The following is a 26,911-nucleotide window of genomic DNA, read 5'->3' as shown; positions in this document are numbered from 1 at the left end:
AATTAACCCACAATATCCAGCATTCTTTTACTGCTAAGCATAAAGCAATGATGTGAGCTGAGAAATCTGGTCCTTATTCTTTTGGTTCCTCAAAAGAAGTATTCCCTAAATTTGGCTTTGAATTTTCCAGCTGCATAGCAAGCCTTCCTGAGCCCGAGCACTGTACCCTGCTATAGTTTTCTTCTTAAGGACATTCTTAACTTTTATACAATGTCTGTCCTTTGTATTTTCTTTTAAAAAGAGGAAAAAGATGGACACAGTACAAGTTGTGGCCCTTGCACGTTATGATGAAACAGTCTCCAAGGAAACTCCAGGATGAGGCTCTCCAGTCCCTCCTGCCCCAGTCACTTCCACGTCCCCCTCTGTAACTACTATGGCATCTACCTCTGGCACCTCTTCAACCACGGTGAAATCAACGCCATTGGGCTGTCGTCGGGCCATGGCCTCTAGCTTGAGGCGATACCGTTCCGCCTCCTGTTCTTTCTTTAGGAGCTGATGTCGGTATTCCTGAGCTCTTCGATTGGCCTCCTGGAGCTGCTGTTGGAGTAGCTCTCTTTCAGTGCCCTCCTGTAAAGGTAAACCATGTCACCAACAGGTAAGAACTCCTGATCCCAGATTATCCAGAGAGTAGACAAAAACATAAAGAAAGGTTCAGGCATTAAAAGTTTTGGCTTTTTTTTTTTTTAAAGTTTATTTATTTATTCGACAGAGATAGAGACAGCCAGCGAGAGAGGGAACACAAGCAGGGGGAGTGGGAGAGGAAGAAGCAGGCTCACAGCGGAGGAGCCTGACGTGGGGCTCGATCCCAGAACACTGGGATCACGCCCTGAGCCGAAGGCAGACGCTCAACCGCTCTGCCACCCAGGCGCCCCAAAAGTTTTGGCTTTTGATTCTTTCCTTTCTCTTTTCTCTACCACTGCTAAAAACATTACCTTGCTCTCCTCCACACTGTTTGTCAGCTCTTCTATTCTTGGTTTCTTAGTCAGAGGCAACTTCTCTGCTTCTTCCTCTTCTTCAATTACAGTTTCCTCTGCAACCTGACCAGCAGGTACAGTTAGAACTACAAGCCAAAGGACACCAATTGGAGGTGATGAATACATAGTAATACAAAGAGGTTTTGCCTGCTTTACTATTTTTTTAATATTTTATTTTTATGTGACCTCTACACCCAATGTGGAGCTCGAACTTACAACCCCAAGATCAAGAATCACAAGCTCTACCGACTGAGCCAGGCAGGCACCCCTGCTTGCTTTAAATTAGAAAATAAACTGAAATATACTAGCTGAAATTTTATTATTCATATCTCTTTGGATTTTATAATCAACAGGTAAAGCATGGCCCTACAGAGAGAAACAGAAAAAATTAGAGTATCAGATTTGGAAGCCAGGCAGTTAACAGTCAGGTCTGAGGCTTTTATACAAAGATGTCTAACTTGGGGGGCCCTTGGGTGACTTAGTCGGTTAAGCGTCTGCCTTCGGCTCAGGTCATGATCCCAGGGTCCTGGGATGAAGCCGATATCGGGCTCTCTGCTCAGCAGGGAGTTTGCTTCTCCCTCTCCCTCTGCTGCTCCCCCCGCTTGTGCTCTCTCCCTCTCTCTCAAATAAATAAAATCTTAAAAAAAAAAAAAAAAGATGATGTCTAACTTACTTTAGCGGCACCTGGGTAGCTCAGTTGTTTAAATGTCCAACTCTTGATTTCAGCTCAGGTCATGATCTCAGGGTCGTGAGATCCAGAACTGCATCAGGCTCCATGCTAAGTGTGGAGGTTGCTTAAGTTTCTCTTTCTCCCTCTGCCTAGCTTGTGCACATGCTCTCTCTTTCTCTCTCTAAAATAAAGAAGTCTAACACTAGGTTAAAAGCTATGGCCAATAAGCTTACAATTCCTTGGGAGTAACTTGTTTAATGAAGACTGATGTCTTTACGTAAGATTTTTGAGAAACTTCACATGAAAGCAGTTTGCCATTCACTATGTCCAATTTAATTATTTCTCTTTTGTAGATAAATGAGAAAAGGGTCAACAAACACATCAATGCACTGCACATCTATCAGAACGGCTAAAATTTAAAAAAATAGTGATAACACCAGATGCTGACATGGATGTGGTAAAACTGGATTATTCATTAATTGCTAGTGGGAATGTAAAATGGTACAGTCATTCTAGGAAATACTTTGCGCTCTGCCAAACTATTTACAAAATTAGACATGTTTACAAAACTAAACATGTACTTAGCATGCAACCCAGCAATTGCACCTTGGGGTACTTAACCCAGGGAACTGAAAATTTAGGTTCCCATAAAACATGTACACTACTGGTCATAACAGCTTTATTCACAGATAGCCAAAACTAGAAACAACTTAAATGTCCTTCAATGAATGGTTAAGCTGTGGTCATCCATACCATGGATACCATTCAGCAATAAAAAGGACTGAACTATTGATACAAACAACAACTTGGATAGACTTTTTAAAAAGATTTTATTTACTTATTTGAGAGAGAAAGAGAGCATGAGCAGGGGGAGCAGCAGGCAGAGGGAGAAGCAGGCTCCCGCTGAGCAGGAAGCCAGATGTGGGACTCGATCCCAGGACCCTGGGATCATGACCCGAGCTGAAGTCAGATGCCTAAATGACTGAGCCACCCAGGCACACAACTTGGATAGATTTTAAGGGAATTATGCTGAGAGAAGAAAAGCCAGTATCAAAAGGTTCCATATTACATGATTCCATTTAGATAATATAATACATGACTGAAGTATACAGGTAGAAAACTAATGAGTTAGTGGTTGCCAGGGGTTAGGAATGGGTTGGGAAAGGAGGTAGCCGTGGATATAAAGGTAGCACAAGAGATCCTTGTGATGAAATTGTTCTCTCTCTTTTTTAGAGAGAGGGTGATCGAGAGAGCACATGAGCACGTGCAAGCAGGGGATAGGCAGGGAGGCAGTGTGCCAAAGAGGGAGAGAATCTCAAGCAGACTCCACACTCTGCAGAGCCCATATGGGGCTGGATCTCACTATCCTATCTCACCATCCTAAGATCATAACTTGAGCTGAATCCAAGAGTTGGATACTTAATCAACTGAGCCATCCAGGTGCCCTGGAACTGTTCTCTGTCTTGACTGTGGTGATGTTCACACAAATCCACACTTGTATTACACTGCATAGAACTAAGTGCATACACAAATACATAAATGAATGCATATAAAACTGGAAAAATCTCAATAAGGTTGGTGAATTGTATCAATGTCTATTTCCTGTCTGTGATATTGTATTATTGCAAAATGTTACCGATGGGAGAAACTAGGTGATAGGTACACTGGATCTCTCTGTATTATTTCTCAGAACTGTACACACTGGGGCACCTGGGTGGCTCAGTCAGTTAAAATCTGACTCTTGATCTCAGCTCAGGTCTTGATCTCAGGTAGTGAGCTCGAGCCCCGCACTGGGCTCCATGCTGGACACAGAGCCTACTTAAAAAAATACACGTATCTACAATGATCACAAAATAAAAAAGTTAAAAAATTCTATTTAGGTTTTAGGGCACATTACGATTTTTGTTCAAAACAGAAAATTTACTTAGTTATGTGGTTTGGTTGATTTAAAAATTAGCTTACATTCTTTGGGTACTCATCAATAGATGCCAATAGAAAGCAGCTGAGATATCTGCTAAGTGGAAAGGCAGTTTAGCTGGGATTTTAAAACTTCCTGCAGATAATTCACAAAATCTCACTTTCCTTCTTTGTGCCTGGTTAAATTCATCTGTAAAAAGTAGTATAGTTCAATCCAGGCAAAACCTCAAATATTTTTCCCCTCAAACAACTCCATTCTCATTTATTTAACTCCATTATTAGCAGAGTTTCTCACCTAGCCAATGAAGCCCCTGAACTTTTTTATTTATTTATTTTTAAAGATTTTATTTATTTATTTGACAGAGATAGAGACAGCCAGTGAGAGAGGGAACACAAACAGGGGGAGTGGGAGAGGAAGAAGCAGGCTCATAGCGGAGGAGCCTGATGTGGGGCTCGATCCCACAACGCCGGGATCACGCCCTGAGCAGAAGGCAGACGCTCAACCGCTGTGCCACCCAGGCGCCCCAGCCCCTGAACTTTAAACCATGTTCACAAAAACATCAATAGTATATTTCCAAATAAAACTAATAAGAATTTGTGATACAAAAACTTGGATTATATAGGGTTTTTAAATTTTTTTATTCATTTATTTTTTATAATTTTTGTTTTGTTATATTAGTCACCATACAGTACATCCCCAGTTTTTGATGCAATGTTCCATGATATATAGGGTTGTTTTTTTTTTTTAAAGATTTTATTTATTTATTTGACAGAGACAGACAGCCAGGGAGAGAGAACACAAGCAGAGGGAGTGGGAGAGGAAGAAGCAGGCTTCCAGCGGAGGAGCCTGATGTGGGGCTCGATCCCAGAACGCCAGGATCACTCCCTGAGCCGAAGGCAGATGCTTAACGACTGCGCCACCCAGGCGCCCCTATAGGGTTTTGTGTTTTTTTTAGAAGATTTTATTTATTTACTTGAGAGAGAGAGAGAGAGACAGCGCATAAGAGCATGAGCAGGGGGAGGGGCAGAGAGAGAAGCAGACTCCCCACTGAACAGGGAGGCTGACACAGGGCTAGATCCCAGGACCCTGGGATCATGACCTGAGCCGAAGGCAGAGGCTTAACCGACTGACCCACCCAGGTGCCCCAATTATATAGATTTAATGCCTACTTTTTATTTCTATGCTACAAAGATCCGCCAATTTAAATAGTTTGAAAATTATAAAATCCCCATCATTATTTAGGCCAAGTCAAAATTTTGGTGACTCAAATGCAATGAACCAACCCTCCTCTTTCAAACTCCAATTTTTTTTCTTTAGACAAAGAGAGAGAGAATGCAAGCAAAGTGCAGGGGGGAGGGCAGAGGGAGAGGGAGAGAGACAAACTTAAGCAGGCTCCATGCCCAGCGTGGAACCCAAGGTGGGGCTCAGTCTCACCAACCTAAGATCATGACCTGAGCCAAAATCAAGTCAGACACTTAACCAACTGAGCCACCTAGGGGGGCCCCAAACTCCAATATTTTTAAGGAATGAAGCTGTAATGATTAGTTTCCCTTAAAAAAAAATTACTGATGTATTTCTTGAATAAGTAATACATTCACATGGTTCAAAAATTAAAAGTTATGGGGTGCCTGAGTGGCTCAGTTGGTTGAGCATCTGCCTTCAGCTTGGATCATGATCTTATGGTCCTGGAATAAAGTCCCCAGTCAGGCTCCCTGCTCAGAGAGGGATCTGCTTCTCCCTCTCCCTCTGCCTCCTCCCCCTGCTCGTGCTCTCTCTCTCTCCCCCTCTCTCAAATAAATAAAATCTTTAAAAATATATTAAAAGTTATAAAGGCACATGTAGTGAAAAGTCTCTCATTCATCCCCAGCTACCCAGGTAGGTACCTTCTCGGGAGGCAACCAATGTTTTGGTTTTTGTTTAAAGATTTTATTTACTTACTTGACATAGAGAGAGGGAGGGAGAGAGAGAGAGCACAAGCAAAGGGAGCAGGAGAAGGAGAAAGAGGCTTCCCACTGAGCGGGGAGCCTGATGTGGGGCTCGATCTCAGGGCCTGGGGATCATGACCTAAGCTGAAGGCAGATGCTTAGCTGACTGAGCCACCCAGCTCCCCCCATTTTTAAAAGATTTTATTTATTTATTTAACACAGAGAGAGACAGCACAAGCAAGGAGGCAACGAACATTGTCAATGTTATTCTTGAATGTTCCTTCAGAGATGGTTTAAGTCGATGAATATACTCGCAAATACACATCTATTCCCCCTTTGAAAGAGCACAAGTGTACCACGTTCTACACACTGTCCTGCATCTCACTCTTCTCACTTAACAAGACGGTTTGGGGACGAGATCGCGCTAGTATGTGAGGCATCTCCTCATTGTTTGCCCAGTGTGCGGGTGGACCATAATCTCTTATCTAGTTCCCCACTAACACATACTTAGGTTCTTTTTATTTTTCGATTTTTATTGGAGTATAGTTGATCCACAACGTTACATTAGTTTCAGGTGTACAACACAGTGACTCAACTTCTCTGTACGTTATGTTATGTTCACCACAAGTATAGCTGCCATCTACTTAGATTCTTTTTAATCTTGGATGATTACAAACAATGCTGTAATGAATAACTTAGTATATATTTCATTTCTGTGTGTGTGAATATAAATTCTTAGAAAAGAACTTTTTAGCCAAAAGGTATGTGTATCTTTAATACTGACAGATATTGGGAGCGCCTGGATGGCTCAGTCAGTTAAGCATCTGTCTTTGGCTCAGGGTCTTGTACTCAGGGTCCTGGGACTGAGCCCCATGTTGGGCTCCCTGCTCACTGAGGAGTCTGCTTCTCTTTCTGCCCCTCCTCCCTGCTTGACAGCACATGTGCACACGCTCTCACTCTCTCTCTCATAAATAAAATCTTTTTTTTTTAAAGATTTTTATTTATGTATTTGACAGAGAGAAAGACAGCCAGCGAGAGAGGGAACACAAGCAGGGGGAGTGGGAGAGGAAGAAGCAGGCTCCCAGCGGGGCAGGGAGCCCGATGCGGGGCTCAATCCCAGGACCCTGGGATCAAGCCCTGAGCCGAAGGCAGATGCTTAACGAATGAGCCACCCAGGCGCGCCTCTCAAAAATAAAATCTTTAAAAAAAAATCTGATAGATATTGCAATCAGTTCTTCAGAGGATATATTAATTTATACTCTCAGCAGGGATTTTTTTTTTTTTTTTTTAGATTTTATTTTTAAATATTCTCTACACCCAATGTGGGGCTGGGACTTACAACTCTGAGATCAAGAATCACATGCTCTACTGACTGAGCCGGTCAGTGATTTTTGAGTGCCTATTTCCCCACACCTTTAACAACATAGTGTTATAATGGTATCTCAGTGCAGAACTGACTTGCATTTCTCTTTCTATGTACGAAGTAGGTTGAACATATTCCCATATTTTTAAGACCCAACAGTATTTTCTGTGAACTACTGATTCATACTGTTTCTTCTTTTTTCTACCAGACTATTGGCTTTTACTCGCAAATTTTATATATATCAGGGAAATTAGGCTTTGCCAGCCTAGTTTCCGTCTTTTTTTTTTCTTGGAGCCAATCTGGCATCTGGCATTCTTTTAGTCCCACTACTTACTATAATGCCTCATTTTTAGAGGAATGTGGAGTGTCTAAAATATCTTTTCATAAACACTTGTCTGAATGGAATAACTCACCTTGCTGTCCATCTTGCATAGTTACAAGAAATGGCTGGCCAATGCTTCCAGTAGGGATTGCAGTTTGGATATTACCCAGAGGGACTCCATCAGTCACTATGGTGATGACCCTTTGGCCTCCACTCCCCACCACGTGCTGGATTGATGAGTCAACAGAATTTCCCTCTATGATTTCCTCTGAATTAGCTAGAGATGACAAAAATGAATTTAAAATTTCAGTTTTCTAAAAAATAAGAGTATAACAATTTCAGCCACCTTGAAATTGATTGTATCAGGGATAGGAAAACTTGAAAAATTAAGTTAGATTTAAGTTTCTAAAGCAAGCTCTAGTGAACAATGCTAAGTCGGAGGAGAAAAGAGATAGTGAATGCAACAGAACAGTATTTTTTAAAATGTCTTCACTGAGATGTTAATAGCTTTCACTAAGGATGGGTTCTATGCACAAACACACTTTCAAAAGCCAGTTTATATATGCTTAATTTTTTTGTTTGTTTTGTAAGAAGCATCAGAAACCCCAACAGGCTAATGAGCTCTGTGATTCTCCAACAGGGCATAAGATATGCTGAGTTTCCCCAGTATATTTGATCTTGGAATTCTTTTTTCAAGAAGCATTTTGAAAGTCTAAATAGATCTATGGAACTTAGAAAAAATAATTACAGAGCTATTTCTAGAAGAAAATGGAGGTATTTAATAGTGAGTTAACAAAATAACATGTCAAGTAGTCACAGCATTGATGAAGTCTGATAGACACAAATGGTAGGTGGCTTCTCCCATCTGACAAACAATAATATTAACAGCAACTAACACTGACTACTTACAATGTAGCAGGTATGCTTCTAAGAACTTTATATATATTATGTTGAATCAAAATTTTCAGTTTGGTAATCAAAAAAGGGGGGGGCACCTGGCTGGCTCAGTTGGAAGAGCGTGTGACTCTTGATCTTGAGGTCATGATTTGAGTCCCACATTGGGTGTAGAGATTACTTAAATAAATAAAACTTAAAAAAAAAAGATTTTCAGTTTGGTTAGTCAATATCCCCAATAATTATTAGGGAAAAGAGTTCTTACTATTCCACTACAGAATTTCTCCATCTAAAGAGTCACAGGTAGAACTTTGTACTAAGTGGGGTATGGCCTCTCCACATGAGACACATTCAGGTGGTTTAACGGAAACAAAGCATTCACATCTCTTAAAAACAAAGAACAGTTAAATGTTATAGCTGAAAAGACCTCGAGAGATAATCCGATCCAACCATCCAACCCCAGCCAGAGGTGAGGAGACTGAGACCTGGAGAAGTTAAGTAATTTATCCAAAATAAAAAAGCAAATCAAAATAACTCAAAGCACGAGTTTAATACATTGCTTTTCCCTCTGCCATGCTGCTCACTCATACTTGTCTGAATAGAGATCTTTATGATTGCTGCCAGTCGGAAAAACAGAATTAGAGGAATGTTCTCACCACCCAAATGTCAATGGCAGAAAGAATTAAGAACAATCTGCTTTCATTTATGATGGAGCAGACTGTCAGAAGGTTCCAGAAAGATTCCTAGATGACTATTTAGCCCTACCTATGACTATCTGCCCCTACTTATATGAGGCCTTAAGCCTTCTCCCCACAGGCTACCAGGTCTGGCTAAGTGACCTGAACCTTTTTTGTTCAGAAGGCCACTATACAGCATATATCTGCCCAACTCCATTGGAAACGCCAAAATATCATGTCCAGTGAAAATAAAAGCAAGCCACCCTGAAGTACACAGAATATGACAATGAGAGACGTAGCAGTCCTATGTATTCTGATGCTTTAAATACAACATATCTAAGCTGCTATTTTGAATCATTCTATGATAGCATCAGTCAAAACATAACACAGAGTATTTCCCAAATAATCTGCTAATAGAAGACTAAACATTTCAATCTGAAGCAACTGGAGTCAGGGCAAACAAACTTGAAACTGTAAAACTACAAAGAAATAACTGAGTCATTCTCTAATATTATTCAGCCATCTGATTATATTGCTTAGTGATTTTTCTTTTCGATGCTCAATAACTCTACATTCCTCTTTCCTAGATGTCTCTAATAACCATAGTTCTTTAATATTTCATGCAAATTAAATCTGCTGGAAATGTAAAAACAAAAGAAGGGGGCGCCTGGGTGGCTCAGTCGTTAAGCGTCTGCCGTCGGCTCAGGGCATGATCCCGGCAATCCGGGATCGAGCCCCACATCAGGCTCCTCTGCTGGAAGCCTGCTTCTTCCTCTCCCATTCCCTGCTTGTGTTCCCTCTCTCGCTGGCTGTCTCTATTTCTGTCAAATAAATAAATAAATAAATAAAATCTTAAAAAAAAAAAAAAAGAAATGGTGATTCACCCAGCAGATATCCCTTACCTACCTGCAGTTCTGTGGGAGTTGGACAGGGGGGCTGATGCCTCAGCAAGAGCTGCAAGGGTGGCCAGCACTGAGGTGGTAGAATTTGACAAGGGTGGTGCTGAGGGGGCATGGGGGTCACCTATTTTGGTAAAAAAGGCAAATGAGGTCTGGCGGAGAGAATAAATGGAGATTAACTAAAAATGGCTTTTATTAAATCAAAACCTCAGCTTTTCATTCTAATGTCCTTCTTCTTGCTTTCTAATACAAACTGGTATAAACCAATGATAATGGTGTTAAGGTTTAGAAAGGTTTTCCTTCAAAGTGGATTAAGGTAATATGCTTAGTATAGGGCCACTGCATTCCCCACATTTGCTCATTTTTTCGGCACTGACAGCGCTGAGCATTAGGAGCCAACAGACCAAGAGTGCCGCCTACTCCCTAGGCTGGCTGTACAGAGCTCTCCCTGGCAGCAGGCGGTAAGCACACAAAGCATGCTTTACCCTAAACTACGTGGTGCTGATGGAAGAGGCCCCACGGGCTTTACTTAACCATACTGCGTCTATCCATCAGCTAGACAGGTGAGAAAACTCGGAATGGCCTCTAATGCAAGGGCGGTTAAAAACCGGACATTTCATTTCTTGAACGTCAAAGAGTAGTACAACTGATTCATGCTAAAAAAACCAATTACCTACTTTAGTTTTGTCGTGATGTGCTTTTTAAAAAAACTTTGCTTATAACCTTTTCTTCTTATATCTGTGTGTTATTCTTACAGCTAAGTTCCAGGAGGAAAGTGCATTAGATCTGGCAACAGGCATGCCTAAGTTTATGAACCAAAAGTATTAGTTAACAGTTTTGCATAAATCTAGCTTTTATACAATGAATTGCATTTCCCTATGTCTTTCATTATAATTTCAAGGATACTTCTGTGCCACTTTTGAATTTATTGTCTCTCAGCTCCAAATCCACCCTTCTTTGCCTTGCCTTGTCATACTGAAGCTGGACCCTATCAATATTTCTTTTTTTTAAATTTTTTTAAAAAAATTATTTGACAGGGGCGCCTGGGTAGCGCAGTCGTTAAAGCGACTGCCTTCAGCTCAGGGCGTGATCCCGGCGTTCCGGGATCAAGTCCCACATCGGGCTCCTCGGCTGGGAGCCTGCTTCTTCCTCTCCCTCTCCCCTGCTGTGTTCCCTCTCTCGCTGGCTGTCTCTCTGTCACATAAATAAATAAAATCTTTAAAAAAAATTATTTGACAGAGAGAGAGAGAGCACAAGCAGGGGGAGCAGCAGAGGAAGAGGGAGAAGCAGGCTCTGGGCCAAGCACAGAGCCCGATGCAGGACTCGATCCCAGAATCCTCTGAGATCATGACCTGAGCTGAAGGCAGACGCTTAACCGACTGAGCCACCCAGGCATCCCCCTATCAATATTTCTTGACAGTTAGCATGAAATTAAGTTTTGCCATACAGAAGTATGGCTTTTGTCATACAGAAGTAGTGGCTGTTCCCTATGTTGGTTATTCCTGTATTCTTTAGAGTTCTCCTCACCTCTTAGTATTAGTAATCCACTATTACTAATAATTTTTAATAAATTGTACATGTAAGTTTAGGTATTTTAGAAATTATACATATTATATATTATAATAAAATAATACAAATCACCATGTAGTTCTGTCTCCTGACTGGACTCTGATTGATACACTTATCTTCTTTTTAAATGTACTTTCAATTTTTTTTTAAGATTCTATTTTTTAAATATTTTTTTATTATATTATGTTAGTCACCATAATATAATATAATAAGATTCTATTTTTTTAAGTAAGCTTTACACCCAATATGGGGCTCAAACTCACAACCCGAATATGGAGTCCCACGCTCCACTGACTGAGTCAGCCAGGTACCCCTCTTGATTTTTTCTTTAAAGATTTACTTATTTGAGAGAAAGAGAGCGTGCGTGCATATGAGGGGCAGAGGGAGAGAGAATCTCAAGCAGATTCCACACTGAGCATAAGTCCGATGTGGGGCTCGATCCCACAATCCATGAGCCAAAACTAGGAACTGGATGCTTAACCGACTGAGCCGACCAAGTGCCCCTTAATTTTTTTTTAAGATTTTATTTTTATGGTTTTTATATTTTAGATATATTTTCAACATTATATTTTAATCTCTACACCCAATGTGGGGCTCAAACTCACAACCCCAAGATCAAGAGGCGCATGCTCTACTGACTAAGCCAGCTAGGTGCCCCAATGTACTCTCAATTTTTGTTTTTCCACTAACTATGCTTAAAGATTCTTTCCAGCCTTCTGTCTATCAAAAGCCAGTTATCTGTAACATACTTAAAAATACTTAGGGAAATTCCCTTTTAACACTCCTTATAATAAATCCTTCCACAAAGAATCCTTTTCTGATATGATTAATGTAGGTAATTTAACTGGTTCATTAATTTAAATTTCAAAAAGTAGATTACTTGCATAGCACTTCTAATAGCTACAAACTATTTTTGAAGTTTATTATTATTTTTTTAGTAATCTCTACACCCAATGTAGGGCATGAACTCACAACCCTGAGATCAAGAGCTGCATGCTTTACTGTCTGAGCCAGCCAGGTGCCCCAGCTATAAATGATCTTAATCAAAGCTTCTGGATGACGATGGTGGCAGTGGGGCATTATAGTGGAGACAGTGATGATAACTCTGTTTTATTCTAATTCTCTCATAAAATACTCAGAACCAAACAGTGTGAGTGGAACACAGTTCCTGACCTCCAGAAAGGAAACTATGTCTATTCAATGACTTCATGCAGAGAAAGATCCAGCTATAGCCTATTCCCTAATGTTCCTACTAAATTCATGCTTTTCCCATTACTTAGCTTATCATGCCAAACACTGACATAAGAACTCACAAATAAACAAGGAACAAGCAATTTTTAGATATATTTTTATATATATCCCTTGAGGAGGTTGGAATATATGTGACAATAGCAATCTAAAAACAAGGTTATTATTTTAACACAGTTAAAACACACACACACACACACGCACACACACACCAGGGCTGTTATAATTAAAGTTCAAGTAGGCCAAACACCACGTAGGTCACTCAACTAAAGTAGAATAGCTGGGTAAAACTGCTTCTTGAGAAAGCATTGTATACTTTTTAGCACATGATGATATCAAGCAAAGGGTGTCCTCCCTTTGATTCATATATAATGATTCACCCAACTTCCCCTTAACAGCAAAATGAAAAAAGAACATTTGTGAAAAATTGGGTTTAATATTCTGACATACACAGTGGAAACTGAAAAGAGATGACACAAATTACCTCTTCAGACTTATCCCGGTGAATTTTAGGAAAATTAGGTACTTTATTGTTAAACAATATTAATTGCTTCCTTCTCCTCAATATAAGAACCAATACCAAATAAAGTAAAATGTGCATGGATGCTGTTGTTTTATTATCAGGGGCGCCTGGGTGGCTCAGTCAGTTAAGCATCTGCCTTTGGCTTGGGTCATGATCCCAGGGTCCTGGGATCCCAGGGAGCCTGCTTCGCCCTCTCCCACTGCCTGCCGCTCTGCCTACTTGTGACCTCGCTCTACCTCTGTCAAATAAATAGATAAAAATCTTTATTTAAAAAAAAGGCATTATCAGGGATGACTCTTACTACCTATTTAGAATGTGGCTTAGATAAACTCTTCATACCAGTATTTAGGGGAGTGTGCTATGGTGGGCTAGGCCATCTCAGTGAGTTGGTGAAAAACTAAGTAACTTGCCCAGGTCACACAGGTAGTAAATGTCAGAGTTCAGATTAGAACACAATTCACTAGATTTCGCAAAGCCTGTACTCTTTATGAACCAATACAAAGCTATTTATATTGGACTTTGGAGTGCATCTTATGATCCTACAGAAATAAGAAATTCATCTCCGTAACTCTTTTTTGCCCTGATTAATGTTTAATTTAGTTTGCCTTTCTGAACCACTGCACTTTGATGGTAGCAGTAATGATCAGCGATATCTTTAGTCACAAATGGAAAATTGAAAGCAAACTTTATAATATGAATTTTATTATCAAAAATATCTTTCAAAATGATAATCCTAGGATACTTTCAGTTAATTTTTATTTTATTTATTTATTTTTTAAGATTTTATTTATTTATTTGACAGAGATAGAGACAGCCAGCGAGAGAGGGAACACAAGCAGGGGGAGTGGGAGAGGAAGAAGCAGGCTCATAGCGGAGGAGCCTGATGTGGGGCTCGATCCCATAACGCCGGGATCACACCCTGAGCCGAAGGCAGGCGCTTAACCACTGTGCCACCCAGGCGCCCCTAGTTAATTTTTAAATATATTACTGGATGGGGTGCCTCAGTGGCTCAGTCAGTTGGGCGTCTGCCTTCGGGTCAGGTCATGATCCCAGGGGCCTGGAACAGAGCCCTGCGTTGGGCCCCCTGCTTGGCGGGGAGCCTGCTTCTCTCTCTCCCTCTGCCATTCCCCCTCCTGATGTTCTCTGGCTCTATCTCTCTGTCAAATAAATAAAATCTTAAAAAAAAATTTTTTTTAAGTATTACTGGATGATGGGGGAAAAAAGGGAGGTGGTTCAAGCAGTTATGTGTCCAACTCTTGATTTTGGCTCAGGTCATGATCTCAGGGTGGTGAGATCAAGCCCCACTTTCAGCTCGCACTCGGCATGGAGCCTGCTTGGGATTCTCTCTCTCCCACTCCCTCTGCCCCTCCTCTTCCCCCACTGCACACACACTTGCACATAATCTGTCTCTAAAAAAAAAAAAAAATTATTGGGTAATGGGAAAAAAGCAGCTAGCCACCCACCATTCAGGAAAAGAAAATCCTTTAACCCAGTTGAATAATATGACCTGAATTTGTCTTATAACTTTTCTCCTTTATTTTTTAAAGAGATTTTATTTATTTATTTATTTATTTATTTGAGAGAGAGAGAGAGAGAGAGAAAGCACGAGATGGGCGAGGGTCAGAAGGAGAAGGAGACTCCCTGCTGAGCAGGGAGCCTGATGTGGGACTGGATCCCAGGACTCCAGGATCATAACCTGAACCAAAGGCAGTCGCTTACCCAACTGAGCCACCCAGGTGCCCCACTGTTCTCCTTTCTTTTATCTTCTATGATTATCTCCCCTGAAGAGGAAGAGGTAGGTAGAATGGTTTCATGGGTAAGACGACACTGGAGAGATCAGCTCTATCATGTGATGGTTTAGCAATCTTAATTTGTAGTTGGCAATTCACGGAAGAGAGAACAATAGGCTTGCCAAAAGCAACATGACAAACATGATATAGGCCCATGGGAACCAAGGCTAAGAAGCTGTATATAAATATCTTCAACTTTGCTTATCATTTCAAATCAGGGTCTGAAGAATTTCAATAGTTAGATTATCAACTCTAGCTCCTTTTATGTTTGTGAACATATACCTTTACTGGCTTCTAAAGACTTTTGGGGGGATGCCTGGATGGCTCAGCTGTTAAGCGTCTGCCTTCGGCTCCCGTCATGATCCCAGGGTCCTGGGAAGTCTGCTTCTCCCTCTCACAGTCCCCCTGCTTGTGTTCCCTCTCTCACTGTCTCTCTCTCTGTCAAATAAATAAATAAAATCTTAAAAAAAAAAAAAAAAGACTTTTCGATTATAAAGGCACTTGTTCTAATCACTGTGGCCTGAACCACAACAAATCCAAAAGTCTGTGAATGTTCTGATTACGTATATATGTATATTTAACCTAAACTTTTTGAATTATCAAGCTGAAAGCAAAGCACAGTAATTTTCAAATGATAGTTGATGGTCTACAAAATGAAGGTCACTAGTGCCCCCTGGAGGGCATAACAGAATAAACTTTCATTGAGGAGTTATATTTTCATTTACTACTAGCTATTATTGAAGTCCTGCTATAAAATGGAAATACAAAGTCTTATAACCTCATAAAGTAGGTATTATTATATCCCAATTTTGTAGATAAGTAATGAAGTTTAGAGAAATAAGAGTTTTCCCAAGGTCAAGCATGTAGTCAATTAATAAATCAGTATTTGAATGTAGTACTGAATGTAATTCAGTGTGTAGATTGTGTACATTCTTTCTATTTAACCACACTGTTCCTCAATAATAACACCTCATTCAAGATCTTTCTTTGATATTATACAAACTTAACTAGGAATACAGTGTCTGATTTTGAAGTGAAAGAAACAGAAAAAGAAACCGAGTCAGTTGGAAAATTTATTTGAACGAGGACACAAATTCCCTCGTTGTAAAACAAATATTTATAAAGAAATGTGGAAAATAGTTCAATTTGCTCCTTTTTAGATAGATTTTTTTTAAAAAAAACATACAGGTCTCAAAATGTGCTTTTCTCTGCTATTCTGTTTTTACTTACGTTCCCAAGAACAAATCAAAGCTCTTATACTTTATTCAAATAATCACATGCATCTCTTTTATATCAGCACTCCAACACCCATTTACATTTATTCTGGTTTATTTGTCGCTGTTTTAGACTATGAATATTTAACTATTTTCCTTAATGGTACCATATTGAAGCACCCTTATTTTTTCATTTTGTGGTCACATATAACCCTTGCACGGATTAATCTGTAAAGTATTTTACTTTTACTACAGTAAGCACTCGTGTAATCCCTGTGGGTGATCTCCCCTTCCCCCAGGAAGAATAAACACATTGGCTTTAAAATCTATTATAAACCTTCTATTTGGAGAATATTTTAATAAATGAGTGGGTATCAGACAGGGTATCCATTCATCTCACAGGAAAAACTGGGGTCCTGTTCATTTTAAGTCTAAAATAAATGCCACGCTATCAGATTATTACCTGAGGTTGTTTTGGTGTTGGTTGGAGAAACCAGGCTAGCGAGGTTGACAACTTCTCCAGATGTGAAGATGAATGGGGCAGCCACAGTCACGGGGTTGGCTCTCTCGAGATTAGCATTCACCTGATTCTGCATCGCTTCCTACAAAACAAGGCAGGATATTTCAGAGTCAGAACTTGTTAGCCTTAGTTATGCAGTTACTGAACAGCCACCTCCACCCAAATGCTCTGTCGAGAAGAACTAGTCGAGGCACACAGTGTCCCAGGGAGCTCAGAGTTCTCAGTGAGACTGTTTTTCTTTTTTGTTTTGTTTGTTTGTTTTCCAGACCAGGGCAACAAAGATGTTAGATTGTTTTCCCAAGTTTATTTCTAATTTAAAGAAAAAAAGTATTATCATTTGCAAAAAAGTGTATTATTTGTGAAAACTTCTAGACAATTCACTTAACCTGTCTGGAACTTGTTTTTTCTTATTTGGAAAATGGGGGGGGGGTGGCCTAAGAAGTAATTTCCAGCATGAACATTCTATGACCAATTATATACAGGCCAATGTGCCAGCAGGAGATCCCTGCAGCAAATCTACAGAGAACAATAGTCTCCAGAGTTTTGTCCAACTACTTGTTCCATTTTGCCATTGAAGAAATTCCTAAGAGAATATATAACAAGCAAATAAATGAGTGCCAGATTTTGAAGTCTAGTTCCATATGTTGCACTTTTGCTTCCAGGGATATCTGTACAATTTAGGTGTAAAGATGCTAATCTTTATTTTATTTTCTAACTCTCAGAAGCAGTTTTCTACAAACATGACATCTACTTATGAAGTCCAATTACAAAAGAGCTCTAAATAAGGAACTGCAAGCTAAAGAGAACAACCAGTTTACAGCGAACCATCAAGTCAGAAAAAAGGAATAAACAAACATTTTCAGGGGAAAATGTAGCAGAAATGGCTACCTATTTTTTACATATAATTATTCCTCTGACTAAGAGCTTCAGTTGAAACAGATTATCCATTTTCTGGTTACTGTTAAATTCTTCTTGAATCTGCCTCTTCTATCCTCCACTATTATTTCCTTAATTCAAGCCTTCACTGGCTCTTGCCTGGCCTAGTGAAAGTCACCATATGGTTATTTAGCATTAAGTGTCTTTTCTCTCCAGTCTGCCTACCACAGTCCAAACAATCATCTTAAAAAAAAAAAAAAGAACATAAATAAAGGGGGGGCACCTGGCTGGCTCAGTCAGTAGAGCATGCGTCTCTTAATCTCAAGGTCATGAGTTCAAGCCCCATGTTGGGCATGAAGCCTACTTAAAAAAAAAAAAAAGAATCATCTCAATCTTCTATTTAAAAGCTTCTATTGGACCCCCATTGCCCACCAAACAGTCCAAACTCTTCTGCACACCATGGAACACCCCTACATCCAAAACTCAGCCTAACCCTTAAGTCTTAGCTCCTGCCACTCCCAAACTCCACTTCCCTTGCTCAATCTCTAGTCACAGAACTTACTCTTTCCTGAAGATTCCATATCCTTTCACACCTCTATGTCACTGATTTACTCTTTTTCTAGCCTAGAATATCATTTTCTTACTTCTCTGATTACTTCTTCCAAACTCAGTTCAAATTCTACATATACTTATTTTTTTAAGTAATCTGTAGGGGAACCTAGGTGACTCAGTCGGTTGGGCCTCTGCCCTTGGCTCAGGTCACACTACCAGGGGCCTGGGATCAAGCCCTGCATCAGCTTCTCCTTCCCCCTGCTGCTCCATGATTAAAAGTTGCGTGCTCCTCCGACAGCCAGCCGGGCGCTCCTCTACATGTACTTCAGTCTTTGTTTTCAGCATCACTCATTCTGTGCTCCTGTAACACTTGATAAGCAACAAATTTATCAATGTAGTATTGTAATGCTTCATTTCTTGTCTTTACCTTCATCACACCGGAAATACTCTCAGGGCAGCGCCATGTCCTATTAATCTTTGTATCCCTCATCCTGTTATTCCCTGATGTACAAGTGCTGGCTTAAGAAATTAATGGGTGAAATCGTCATAGCTACTTTTTAACTCTGGGATGGCTTATCACTCAATATGCATTAAAGCTATGTACTGCCTCATATCAGTTGATGTACGTTCAGAAAACATAAAGGGGCTTTTAAAAAAAAAAGTTTATTAATTTAAGCAACCTCTACACCCAATGTGAGGTTTGAACCCATGACCCGAGATGAAGAGCTGCACACCCTAGCAACTGAGCCAGTCACGCATTCCAAAGAGGCTTTTAATATTGTCCCAAGTCAAGCTCAATTAGAAAGGGAGATTTTTGGGGTGTCTGGGTGGCTCAGTCAATTGAGTGTCAGACTCCCGACTTCAGCTCAGGTCATGATCTCAGGATTGTGGGATTGAGCCGTACTTGCTGTCCCTCTCCTTTCCCCTCTGCCCCTCCCCACCATGCTCTCTCTCCAATCACCATGAATACTTCAGGGCTTTATAGAATGCCCTTCCTTCCTTCCTTCCTTCCTTCCTTCCTTCCTCCCTCCCTCCCTCCCTCCTTCCTTTCTTCCCTCTTTCTTCCTTTCTTTCTTTCTCAGAGAGACAGAGCACAAGCAGGTGGACTAGCAAAAGGAGAGGGAGAAAGCAGGCTCCCTGCCAAGCAGGGAGCCCGATTCGAGGCTTGATTCCTAAGAGCCTGGGATCATGACCTGAGCCGAAGGCAGACGCCCAAACATCTGAGTCACCCAGGTGCCCCTAGAATGTTATTTTTTAAAAAGATACCAATGACACTAAGTCACAAGATTGAGACATATTAGAAGTACTACCTTGATAAACAGAGAAAATTCAATTTTGATTCAGCTCCTATAAAAAAAATTCTTAAATTCAATTAAAATATATTCTGGGAATATAAAAAGAACAAGACCTGAAGGATGACCAGAATCTCAGCATTCTTTTTCTCCAGGGCTATGTCAAAGGCAGATTTATCAAACTTGCTGAAAGCATGGACATCAGCTCCATATTTGATAAGCAGCTCTACAACATCTCGATGGTGGTGTTCTGCAGCCCAGTGTAAAGCTGTCATCTTCAGCATGTCCTTGGCATTCACATCTGCACCATTCTGTCACAGAACAGTATTTTTTTCAAACAGACACCGGTTATGGTAGCACAGGTGCAAGATCCCATCAGCCAAATAAAGAGAATTTCCATGGAGATTACGCATATTCAAAGTTAGATCACATAGAAATATCAAAGGGAAAAACATTCTTCAAATTCTCCTGAATGATGATAGACATAATGTCTTCGATGAGTGGGTCTTCTAAGGACAACTGGGAAATTATAACAGATGGGAAAGGAAGGAGGAAAGAACAGATTTTTGTTGCATTTATTAACAGAGAGCTGGGTGCCTACAAGAATAGGCATAAGGACAGGAAACACCTGCAGAAAGGGAATGAAGAAAAATCAATAAAATCTGCTTAGGCTGTAAAAGATTAGAAAACAAAATCCTCATAGCCATGATATCTCTTGAAAGAGACATAAGTCTATGCTATGAACTGTCCTAAACTTAATCTTTCCCAGCCTAGTTTCCTACCACCCTTAGTTTAAGTAAGAAAACAGGCAGGTGGGTGTCTTTTTTACAGTACAGGTCAGTCACTATTACCCTAACAAGCAGTTCCACGATGTGCGCATGTCCATCAGCTGCAGCCATGTGCAAAGGGGTCCTGTCCACTTTGGTCCGGGCATCCCTGCTAACACCTGCTCGAAGGAGCACTTCTGCTGTGGAATAATGACCATACTGGGCTGCAAGATGGAGGGGTGATGTTCCAAGCTGTGGAAAAATAATATTCATTGAATATCAACTGTGTGCAGAGTCCTAAATCATTACTGGAGACACACAAATGAACAAGAGGTATAGTTTATGATTCCTGTCCTTGGAGTGAGAATCTGGTTGTGCAACAGGAGTAAAGAATATTAATTAAGAAAGTAATATTCTAACAGGCAAATAAATATACCACCAATTAAATAAGTGCTAAGTATAATAGGAAAAATTCTCTAAAGGACATGATGTTAAAGCTTAGAGGAAGGTGAAAAAAAATGGACAAACAAGAACATTCTGCATTGGGGTAATGGAAAGGGATTCAAAATAATTCTTAGGAAAAGGACACAGACTAGAAAGTTACTGAGATTTGGTGTGCAAATTTAACTGGCTGGAATAGAAGTCTGTTGCCACAGGAAAGCAAAGCAAAAAGACTGATGAGATGAAGAGGCTATAAAATTTATCAATGACATGTCAATAGCAATAAGCAGCTTGTATCATCTTAAAGTAAATCCTGTAAGAGTTATCTATCTTTGGCCACTTTGGCCAGAGATCTGTTCCTTTCTTTGTGTTAGGTCCTTTATTTTAAGCCTATGCTGTTTATTCTTTGCATTTCATATATGTTCAGCCTCTCTGCCTGGCTGAATTTAATTCACATTGCTCTTTTCAGGTCTATTAATAGAAATGCTAATCTCATAGGTTTCCTTTTCTTCCTTTTTGTGAAGTGCTAAGTACCTGCTGGCCTCTAAAGTTATGAATTAATCACCCCAAGATAGAGGACATTGGCTCACTGAATTGTTAAAATGAGGCAATGTTGGCGCCCTGGCTGGCTCAGTCAGTACAGCATGTGACTCTTGATCTCGGGGTTGTGAGTTTGAGCCCCACACCGGGTGTAGAGATTATTTAAAAATAAAATCTTTGAAAAAAAGAAGGGAGAAATTGGTAATGGCACACATTGGGATAATTAAAAGACCTTACCCAGTCTGTGGTGTAGATTACTTAAAGAAATAAAAATAATTAAATTGGGCAATGCTTATAAAATCTATCTCTTCAAGCTGGCTGCCTAGGCTCCTGAAATTATACCTTCCTCTTAATGTTTTTTAACAGTGGTAAAAAGGAATCAAAATGCCTAGACTATTCCTGATTAACCAGGACACTTTAGAGAAAAGGAACCAAGTAATTTATTAGTTTAGAAATGCACACTTATTATACTGATTTTGTTTAATTTCTAGCTAATTACAGAAACCTATAACCTAAGTACACTCCTGGGAGAATTAAACCTTCAGAAAACACTCTAAAAAGCATTATAGAAAATCACAAGTATATAATACCTTACAATTACCACCTATATATCCACAGGAGACTCTTGCAATTTGGAAAACTAGAATATGTAGAAGACTACATATTCAGATGAAACAAAGAAAATAAAACTCTTGTAGGGAGAATGCGGCAGAAAGGGAATGAAGAAAAATCAATAAAATCTGTCTAGCCTTTAAGAAAAAGGTTGCGGACATGCCTGGCTGGCTTAGTCAGTAGAGTGTGCAATTCTTGATCTCGGGGTTGTGAGTTCAAGCCTCACACTGGGTGTAGAGATTACTTAAAAATAAAATCTTTGAAAAAAAAATTTAAAAAGGAAGAAACTGGTAAAAGCACACTTTGGGAATAATTAAAAGAGCTTACCCAGTCTGTGGTGAATGGGGCGCCATTTGCCATCAATGTTCTCACTTCATCATCTTGGCCTTTTCTTGCTGCTTCTAGCAACCTCTTCCCCAAGTCCACCAAAGACATCTTTATGCATAGGAACAAATGTTTTCAGGAAGCTATAACTCAAACACAAGGAAAGCTGCCTGTAAAACGTTTTTAGAAGACATCTTGTACTTAAATATATGTAAGATACTTCTCAAGCTGACTATCCAGTAGGGTGCTTTCTTTCTACCTCATCTAACACAATCAGATATTTGGGAAAGTTTCAGGCCCTAAGCAATAGTTCCTTAACGTTCAATATTCAGAAAAACACTTTGGAAATCTGTGCAACACATTACCACCCCTCTAGCTTAAGGAATCAATAAAACAGCATTTCATCCTTTCGAAACAACTACGGGTAGAAATACTGTGTCACACGAAAGAATGACGAACAGACCAACCAAGGCTATTCGATTCAGGTATATGGCAGACATTTTTTCAAAAATGAGCAAAGCGAGCCTGCCACTTCAAGGAAAACAACTGACGGTGTTTACTGACAATTATTAACTATAATTTGAGCTTTCAAGAAAAATTAGAACTTTGGGAAACTTAAATCCACAATTATGAGTTGACAGCTTACTACAGACTTTTCTGATGAAATTCTGTATTCTGATGTAATACTAATAAATGTGATTTTTTAATACTGTATAATAAAATGCATAAACATTTGGATGGCCTGCATAATTTGTTGAACCAGTATTTTTCAAATGACCAATGCATGTTATAAAACATGTATAGGTAAAAACAATCAAAATGAAAGACAAATCAGTGCATTTTAAGGTAACAGAGTATAATAATTTCACTGATATGGTTTTGGATTCCTCACCGCAACCAACTTTTAAGAAACTGCCACTTGGTCCAGTGTTTGTGTAGCATTAAAGAACACCCACAATTATCTGAAAAAGCTATTAAAATATTCCTTTCTCCAAGAACATATTGCAACAGATTAAATGCAATAGTAAATATAAGAATGCAGCTGTTTTCTATTAAGCCACAAGTTAGATTTCCAAAAATAAAGAACAATGGCCATTCCTCTCATTATTTAACTTGGAAGATATATTTTTCATAAAAATGTGTTATTTAGGGATGCTTAGGTAGCTTAGTCGGTTAAGCATTTGCCTTCCACTCAGGTCATCTGGGATCATGTCCCGCATCAGGCTTCTTGCTCAGTGGAGAGCCTGCTTTTCCTTCTGCCTGCCACTCCCCCTGCTTGTGCTCTCTTTGTCTCTCTCTCTGACAAATATATAATTTTTTAAAAAATGTGTTATTTATGTTAACATGTACAGGATTTACAATTGTATTTTAATTAATGAGCATTTAAAAATTAATTTCTAAAACAGTAAATCCCAATGGATATAACACACTGGAGTCCTCAATAATCTTTAAGAATATAAATGAGTCCTGAAACCAGAAAATTTGAGAATCATTGGCTTAGGCAAATCAGTCAGTCAGTATGTGATTTAATTTTCCAACCTGTATCATAGAGCATTGTCCTCAAACACGGGTGTCCAGGAGACCACCAGGGAGTTTGTTCAAAATGAGTATATCCCAGGCTCCAGTCCAGACCCTTTGAATAAGTATGTTCAAGAGGAGAGGATGAACTTTAATAGTATGAACTTCTATAATGTCAGTTTTTACAATTCGAGAAAATGCTAGAGAAAAAAATGATAGCAAAGCCTTATTATAGAAAACCGACACTTTGCATTTCTCCATAATTATCTTCCTTTTAGAATATCAGATTTAATTTTCAATTTAATTTTCTTATTACTAACAGTTAAAAACAAGAGCAAATTTTTAGGTGGTTCATTAGTCATAAATGACTCCCTCACATTTTCTCAAATTACACTATATAGAAAAGGTGTATCAGCAAGTCTTAAACACTTCCATAATAACTGATCACAAAGGGAAAGAATTCCCAAACAGGGATGTTCAGAAATAGGGCAGAAAGCAGAAGTATCCTAATAGAGAAATTTCAGCTATTCTCTACCATAAAAAAATATTCAGTTGAAGGCTCAGGTATCTGCTTAAGGAGAAATCTGGTTTGCTTCACATTCCGGGGAAGCTGCTACATCTAAAAAACAGATCCTTTTAAGTAAGTTGATTTTATCCCACTGCAACTGTTGTCTTCAGCACCTGAACTCTTGCCAAGTATTTCTGAGGTCAATTTTTTTCACCATAGTCTGTCTTCAAACATACATTAATCGTATCTCTTTTCTTTCCTTTTCTTTTCTTTCTTTCTTCCTTTCTTTCTTTCTTTTAGAGAGAGCACGAGTGCATGAGCAGGAGAGGGGAGGGGAAGAGACAGAGAGAGTGAGAGACTCTTAATCAGGCTTCGTGCTCAGTGCAGAGACTGAGGCTGGCTCAATCTCATGACCCTGAGATCATGACTTTAGCCGAAGTCAAGAGTCGGATGCTTAACCAACTGAGCCACGCAGGCACCCCGCTTTTCTTTTTTTTTTTTTTTAGGATTTATTTATTTGAAAGAAGCAGAGAGAGCAAGTGTGGGGTGGGGCAGAGGAAGAGGGACAAGTAGACTTTGTACTGAGTGCAGAGCTTGATCCCATGACCCCAAGATCATGACCTGAGACAAAATCAAGGGTCCAACACTCAACCCACTGAGTCACCCAGGCGCCCCCACTTTTCTTTAATCCTATTTGTGAGCCCATGTATCAGTACCACTAAATGGCAACTGACCCTGATTTGTCATCTCATTCTTTAAATAGGCCATGAAAAGTCTTATTTCTTACCATACAAAGATACAGTTAAACTTTGGGATTAGAATGTAAGTAGGGTATTATTTTTATCACCTGATATAAAAAAAGTTCTCTTAGAAATGTGTTCAAGGTTCTTTTCTCCCCATCCTCCACTCTTTTGAGTTAACCTTAAGTATCTCTCTGAAGTAAAAGTAAAATGTATTTTTTAAATAATAGCATTTGGGGGGATCACGTGCCATTCTCCCATAACCTACCTAAACTCTGATAATACCCACCAGACAAGAGATGTAGCCAAAGAGTCAAGAGGACAGTCTAGGCACTTTCAAGCTCCCTGATTATTAAAAACACAGGAAAAACATTCTCCCTTACTGGACGTACCTCTACTTCTGTATATGAAGTGAAAAAACAAATCTGATCTAACTGGTCTCTTAGGATTTTGGAGATGAATAAAGTAACAAAGTACCCACTTCCCCTCCCAAACAAACATACAAGAACTCCGAATAAGTGTGTTTTAATAATTGATGAAGTGCTTGAGCTCTTGACAACAAAGTACTCTATTATCACAGAGTAATTACATTTGTTGATATAAGAATTTGGGTGCGGCAGTTCTGTTTCATTGTTTCAAAGCCTGTATGAAAATAGATGCTTAAGAACATCTCTATTGGACTGGGTGGGTCAAATGGCACGACGAAAATATGGTCCCAGACGCCCAAAAATGTTAAATTGCTGGACATAAGCCACAGAATGTCCTTTTCTACAGATGTTTGAGAGAGAAAGAGGTACTTCTGGGAAGAGAGAGAAGAAGGGGATAATCTCTGCTAGCTCAAGGAAATCTGTGAGAACAAGAGAAAGCTAACGAGAAAGAGAAATGTAATTGAAGAGTCCATGTTCTGACGACCTTTTCTTTTTCTATTGCACACGTCTCCACCGTCTCCACCGGGCCGCCAGCTGTACAAACAACGGTGGAAAAACTGGGGGCGGAGCCCTGACCGCCTTCGCTCCGATTACTGAGCTCACTCCAAATCCTAGGCTATTACTGAGGTCAGAAAATTGAAAGTGCCCGTTTTCTCCTCCATCATAAATCCTCCAGTTTCAAACGTTATCTTTCTGGAAGAGTCAATGAGGGCAAGGATCCAAGGCCTCAAGCCCAGGGGCACAGCCTCCCTCCTCCACCCCCCCGGCCGGGCTCCGGACTGCCCCCTGGCGGTCACCTCCGTGGCCCTCGCTTCCCTGAGTCCAGCTCCCCAGCCCCAGGTCTTACACCCACCCCCTTCTTCACCTCCCAGTCCCCTCCCCTTCCTCCCGGCAGCATCCCCTTCCTCTTCATCCCCCTCCCCGGGCTGTCCCCGCTCCGGTGGAGGGGCGCCGCTCTGTCTGCACCCAGACGTCCGGGGCTAGGATGGGACACGGTGCAACTTCTCACGGCAGTCTCCCTTTCAGTCCCGACGCCCCCCAGAGTCCACACATCTTCCCCCTCACCTCCTCGTCCGGGACGCCGCCGGCCGCGCTTTCACCGAGCCCGCCAGTTTGGTCCCGTTTCTTTCTCTAGTTAAGACTCCCTGTCACTGACGGTTACTTTTTGGCCTTTTCATATATGCATATTTTGGGGGCCTTTAACCCCCCCTCGTGGAGAAATGGAGGCAACAAAATGGCGGACCCGGAAGTGAAGACTCAGCGAATACAATTTTTGGCGGAGGGATCTATGAGGAGAAAATGATCAGAAAACCCACATTTACATTCGAACAGAAGAGCGATGCACCTCCGAGGCTCATTTTCTTTTTATCGAAGGCTTTTTGAGGTGGCAAAGTGTGTATCTGAGATAACCCAGATGGGACTATTTAACGAGGCGGAGGATTGTTGATTACGTGTCTTACGTGTCGTATAGTTCCGGTAGGAGACAAACGCGATGGTTTCTTTTGGCGCTAAGAACCAGGGGACGTGAGGAAGAGAAATAGGAGTCAGCTTGGGTCCTCCGGGGCCAGCCATAAGGTTGACGGGAAAATTTTTTCCCTGTCTCAACCTCGGGTGGATGTCCCCGGCTTTGCGCGCCAATTGAGCTTTGGTGCCCTGACGGTTGTATTTCCAATTTACAGCATGAATGCAAGGACCCCGGAACCAAGCTGTCTCCTCGAACAGTGGACCAGATAATGGAGTCATTTCTTTTGAGAGGCTTGAAAGCGGATACAGCATGAGTTTGCAGATCCACTTACACATTTTACAT

General features: G+C 40.3%; 1 protein-coding gene across 9 annotated transcripts; it reads right to left on the bottom strand.

Annotated features, from left to right (window-relative positions):
* Window positions 1-26,493, bottom strand: GABPB2 (GA binding protein transcription factor subunit beta 2). Of its 9 annotated transcripts, none has more exons than XM_034654236.1 (10): window positions 26,170-26,486; window positions 23,450-23,628; window positions 21,914-22,021; window positions 20,078-20,245; window positions 19,343-19,537; window positions 16,450-16,588; window positions 9,650-9,766; window positions 7,264-7,449; window positions 933-1,060; window positions 1-567 (listed from the first exon to the last, which is right to left on the bottom strand). In XM_034654236.1, the coding sequence occupies exons 2-10, from the start codon at window positions 23,456-23,458 to the stop codon at window positions 283-285; spliced, it is 1,335 nt and encodes a 444-aa protein (XP_034510127.1). In that variant the 5' UTR covers window positions 23,459-23,628; window positions 26,170-26,486; the 3' UTR covers window positions 1-282. The 9 variants fall into 9 exon arrangements, with proteins under 9 accessions (XP_034510127.1, XP_034510126.1, XP_011223441.1 ...); XM_034654235.1 differs by having other exon boundaries at window positions 23,450-23,543; XM_011225139.3 differs by having other exon boundaries at window positions 21,914-22,053; window positions 23,450-23,543; window positions 26,170-26,483.
* Between the last annotated feature and the right edge of the window lie 418 nt (window positions 26,494-26,911).

This window comes from Ailuropoda melanoleuca, chromosome 2 (genome assembly GCF_002007445.2).
Source record: "Ailuropoda melanoleuca isolate Jingjing chromosome 2, ASM200744v2, whole genome shotgun sequence".
NCBI classification, from domain to species: domain Eukaryota; kingdom Metazoa; phylum Chordata; class Mammalia; order Carnivora; family Ursidae; genus Ailuropoda; species Ailuropoda melanoleuca.
Note: the sequence above shows the minus strand (reverse complement) of the source record. Positions and strands in the feature narration are given on the sequence as shown.